We start from the raw sequence: 5642 nt of genomic DNA, 5'->3' as shown, positions 1-5642 counted from the left end.
TATGAGTATTTGTGATTAAAAATTTGTGATGTGTATAGGGTTGGGGTTTGTTATTTCCCAACAGGTACTCATGTAAAATTCAAAATGTTAATTTTAAAGAAAAATCCAAAAAAAAAAAAAAAATTGTAAAATGTTATTAGCGACGACAATGTCGTTGCTAATATTTTTATCATATCATTAGTAATGACAAACAATATCATCACTAATATGCAATTTTTAGTGATGACATGTTTATGGTCACTAATATATCATTATCTGTGACGACATCAAGTGCCATCGCTAGTAATGACATATTAGCGACAATAAAAATGTCGTCATTAATAATAATCTACTAGTGACGACAAAAAAATTTGTCACTACTAATGAGCTAGTAGCGACGACATTTTGTCTTGGGTCCTTGAGTTATTTATGACGACAATTGTCACTATTAGCAATGACTTTGTCATCGTTAATAGTATTGTATTTGCGATGACATTAATATCGTCACTAAAACTTTTTTGTTACCATTTTCGTTTAACGAAAGTTAGCGACGACATTTTTCGTCGCCAATATAATTAGCAACGGTATTTAAAGCATTAACGACGACTATATGCCGTCGCTAAAGACCAAATTTCTTGTAGTGGCCGCGGCGCTGTGATTCTAGGGTAGGAGAGTCAAGACTGGCCTAACTGAGACACAGCTTAGGGTAGCTTGTGCACAAGTTGCCCTCCTTGTGTTGATGCGTCTTGAGCATGTTCACGTGCTCACAGTAGGAATAACTGTTACAAGTGTTATAGCAGAAAACACAATACAACAATATAACTAAAGCACTTTAGCTAAAACATTTTCTATTAACAACAATAATACATGAACAGTTCCACAAAGGAAAATATCACGACGTGGTTACGATAGAAATAAATTAATGGCAAGATATCAAGTTAGTCATTAATTAATTATAACAAAGGAAAAGAAGATTAGTCTGTTAGAGGAATCAGCTTGACTCTTTAGCAGATCCAAGTTTAAAAAGGGAAACAATCTCCAATGTGGGAAATCTCAGAGAGGAGTCCTGCTATAAAAGTTACTCACTTTGGAAAAAGAACCTAGATGGCTTAATCTCAAATTCCTGACTTATTAGAGAGTGGGCTATTGAAAGGGAGAGAAGTGGGTAGCCTATTGATGCATGCTTTTACTCCTGTCAGTCATATTTTTCTTCCTTATACTTGGTTTCCTGTATTCTTTCTTTCTAATCCTCGTTTTTCTTTGTTTTCCTACTTTTTCTTCTTTTTGTTTTTCCTCCTCGTTCACTATGCACGTTTATAGCCTTTTATACTGCTTGTCATGACCGCATTTGCCATTTTTACCCGTTAACTGCTTGTGGCCTGTTGTGGGTTCCCTTCCAGGACTGTCCACTAGTCTGCCGACTGCCCAGCCACCACCACTATATTGTGTTGGCTGTGCTATGACCCATTCCTAGAAAAAAGTGGTTTGGTTTTGTTTTTATCCCCCCTTTGGCGCTCCCATCTGGGTAAGGGTTAATCCTTTCCCTTACCAACCTTTATAGCATGCAGCTAGTGGGTGTTTACCTCTTTTGGATGAGATGTCATCTCAACAAGATATTTCCCTTAAAAGAGCATAAGCGAGAACTCCAAAATAGGCTCCCCCTTCTCCCCATTGCCAGACTACACCCTTTCTTACCTCTGACCCGTTGGCCCACCTCCCCTGTATTGGTTGGATATAGGTAGGTGGTGCCTAAGCCTTGTGTGCATGCTCCACTTTCATATGAGTCCATTACTTTTCTAGCTCTCACACATTTGCCATTGCCTCTAAGTTTGTCTAATTATGCTACACGCTCTGGTGTTTGTTTAACTCTTTTAATGTGAATGAGTTATTGAGTCTTCATTCTTTGCATCCCACTTCTTCGTTAGGTTGGGCACTGCTTAGGTGTGGGCTTTCTTTTCTTTAATTCAGCCCATGTCCCCGTTTTATCCTTTGTTCGTGAGCTGGTTGATGCTCCTACCAGGTCATTGCATTGTTCCTGCTATATTACTTTTGGGCTTGCGGGTTGAAGTGCCTGTCATGCCAATTTCTCATATTATTCCTTCTTCTAGTCTTTATTGCCCAGCATTTCTGCTGGGGCAGTCCATTCAACACCTCGAGCTTCCTTGGTGCATTTCATTCTTAGGGCATCCTCGGCCCGTTTCATTCATTGGGCATCCTTGACCCATTTTATTCTTTTTTACCTCCTTCATTCTCATGGACTTTTGTTAAATTCTTTGGGCTTCCTTGGCCCAATTACCACATCTTTTACCTTTGGGTTTAGTGGTCTTCGAACCAATCTCGTTTACTAATTTCTTTCTTTGGGCTACTTTGGCCCCTTTTTGCTTTCTTTCCACTTTTTACGATTCCCATAAGCTTACTACTTCATTCTTTGGAGCTTCCTCGGCCTGTTTGCTTTCTTTGAGACCACTCCTTGTTTCGTGGGCTCGTGGACCATTATTCTTGTCATTCTAGCCCAATAGTTTTGTCTTTACTATTTTCTTTCTCCACCTTTTTTATATTATAGGGCTTCTTCTGCCATTGGACCCTTTTGTCAAAAAAAGGGCATCAACAATATTTATTTAGTAATTTTTATTATATATTTTTGAAAGAGAGAGAGAGAGAGAGAGAGAGAACCATCTCCCTCAATTTATATTTTTTTATTCCTTAGAAAAGATATAGGAGTCAAGATCAGAGACTCAAGATTTGAAGGTAGGGTGATACCTCCACATCAAATAGCAATTATTATGTACAGAAACAGAACAATCAAGCCTGTCAACGGTATCCTGTGATTAAAAAATGAAAGTTTTTAGATACATTAAAACCAAGATTGCCAAAGGCTATTGGCAGCTAGAAAATTTTTAACTTGTTATAATACTTCCATTCATGACCATTGTAATGTTTGGATATTGCTTAACGCTTATAATCAATAGAATAAAATCAAACTATTTAAAATAGAATATATTCAAAATATAAATTACACAACAAAAATTTTAAATCCAAGCATTGCATCTGTGGTTTGATCAAATTTCTTCAATATCAAAGCCCTAAAATATGTACTTCCACTTTTTCACTCCATAATGACCAAAGAGTAGCCAGGTCCATATCGGTTGCAGTGACTCTCCCATGCACAACATTTATACACCAATAGCATTCTCTAACTTCCATGCGCTTGTGATCTTTAATCAGCACAAGTAGTTGCCAAGGAACCTTCTTTCCCAAAAAGAGGTCCTTCCCTCCTCTACAAATTATTAAAACAAGTCCACAAAAACTAAGCTCTATAACCTGGGTTAAGGTTTTTTGTAAAGCCAGGCTTCTGGCTGCCATTCTTATAGAATGCCCATCAGCATAGTGTTTCACCCATGTGAATTTAGGCCCCACATATCCCATATCCATAAATTGACATTCATCGATCACATCTCAGAATAGTTGCATTTGATTGTTGTCTCTAGAAATCCCACCCCATTTTTCCTCTTTACAAACAATTTCATTAAAATCTCCACCACAAATTCAAGGAATATTCATTCTAGAATTTAGGCCTCTCAATTTGCTCCATGCCTCACTCCTCCTATGGGTTTCGGGCTCGCCATAAAATCCGATGAATCACCAAGCATTTACAGTATTCCCATCAATGACTGTGTCAATAAAATACCTGTAAGAATCTATCACATCAACATTAATCGAATTTTTCCAAAACAATACTAATCCACCGCCTCTATTTTGCCTTGGAACCACCCATTTCTGATCAAAATTAATCTTACTCAAAGTACGATCTAGCCTTGCTTCATCTGCCCATGTTTCGGCTATAAACATGACAGAGGGATCTGCCTATATCAAACTGACAACCTCATTCTCTATACGTGGGTTCCCAAGCCCACCACAACTCCATAATAATAGGCTCATTGCTTCTGGCAGGGCTGGTTACCAGCCTCTGCCAATATCTTATTTTTTGTTGCACCTCCCTGTGAAACCCTTCTTTTTTTGGGTAACTCATTTTGGTTTGAATCACTGCCTAAACTTCTTTTCCCTCCCATTGCCTCAAACATACATGCATCAGCTGCCAACCCAATTTTAGTAATTCTTTTCCATGTCCCCTCCACAGACCCGTGACTGACAAAGGAGTTTGGAATCTTTGCCACAGGTACTCTAGGAGAAAAAGACAAGTGGGCTAGCCTTGATGGTGTACATGGCAACATGGCTTCCTTGATATTCGGCTGGCCCACTAGATTTTCCTTTCCCATGTTAACTTCAAAACCTGCAGCTCCTACACTTCTAGAATCATACTTTCCTATTTCTTTATCTATCTCACCTAATACCTCTTCAAAAGGTTGTCCTAACACCATTTCTTTGGCTGACCCAGCATGTTGTATTGTCACATCTTCCTTTTTTCCTCCCATAGTTGACTGCCTTGTATCTTGAATATTTGCCTCCTGTAAATCCGGCTCTTTGTTTTTTGCCTTGTGAACATCAAAACCTTCCTTTTCCAGCAATATACTCTCTGGTTGTGTAGAAATATTTTCGGACCTCACAATTTCTGGCGCAAGCTTGCCTGATCGGACCACCACCATCGGTGTTTGCTTCTCTATTCTGGACTTTGCCGTCGCTGCATCAGCTTTTTTTGCATTGAAGATTCCAGGCACTTTCACCACATACTTCCTAGATGAGATAAACGGTGCTGCCTTCAACTAGGGGCCGAATTGCTGTGACTCAGGCAGGAGGCTTCCTTCACTATCCACCCATAGTTCGCAGTCCCTATCTTCATGCCCCAAGCATCCACACCAGAAGCACAAACTTGGAAGCCTCTCATACTTGAAATGCACCCACAGTTCCTTACCACTGTCAAGTAAGACCACTTTTCCTCTACTCAAAGGTTGGGTGATATCTATAGTAACCTGAACCCTCATGAAATTATCTCCCTCTGACTCTGCTTCAGCAATCTCTTTATTCACCTCACCAATCGCTTCACACAACTGTTCGGCAATCTTTTTTGTCCAGAATCTTATTGGAAGATCATGAACTTGCACCCAAAATGTCACCTTTCTAAACTCCATATCTCCTACGTCCATTTCCCTTCCATACCATTGCAAGACCATTAAACGTTTATCAAAACTCCAGGGCTCAGCTTCCATAACTTTCTCCATCTCGCTCTTATCATCAAAAGAAAATAAAACCACATGGTCACTTTCCTTTTTAATTCTGAGGTCGTTTTTCGATCTCCAAAGGGGAGTGAAAGTCTTTGCTATGGCTTCTATATTAAGAGCTTTTTTAGTTAAGAATTTAGCTGCTAAAATAAACTCCGTTTTCGCCTCCTCCTCCTTGATGCGAAAGTTTGATCCTTCACATTTCGAGAGAGTTAGGCTGTTCCAAGTTTTTGTGAGTTCTTCCATCCTAATCTATTATCTGTTTCCCAAGATCCCTGAAGAAAAAAACCAACAAAGCCTTAAGGTAAACTTGTTACCTTAAGGGATACAGACACCTTCAAAAGAAGGGAAACCAGTTCTACACTCTAGGGGAGGGTTGGATACCACCCTTCGCTAGCAGAGAGAAACCTGTGAGTAATTGAAGAGTTAAATGATACTAAACTTGATAAGTTTATCTTTTTACTGAAAATTAATGATAAACTTTTG

The 5642-nt window shown here is 39.1% G+C and overlaps 1 protein-coding gene across 1 annotated transcript; it reads right to left on the bottom strand.

Annotated features, from left to right (window-relative positions):
* Nucleotides 1–4700: 4700 nt before the first annotated feature.
* On the bottom strand, nucleotides 4701–5402 carry LOC115960048. Its single transcript, XM_031078742.1, has one exon. It carries the CDS (start codon nucleotides 5400–5402, stop codon nucleotides 4701–4703), a length of 702 nt encoding a protein of 233 aa, XP_030934602.1.
* Nucleotides 5403–5642: the final 240 nt, after the last annotated feature.

The sequence above is a fragment of the Quercus lobata genome, chromosome 9, assembly GCF_001633185.2.
Source record: "Quercus lobata isolate SW786 chromosome 9, ValleyOak3.0 Primary Assembly, whole genome shotgun sequence".
Lineage (NCBI taxonomy): Eukaryota > Viridiplantae > Streptophyta > Magnoliopsida > Fagales > Fagaceae > Quercus > Quercus lobata.
Note: the sequence above shows the minus strand (reverse complement) of the source record. Positions and strands in the feature narration are given on the sequence as shown.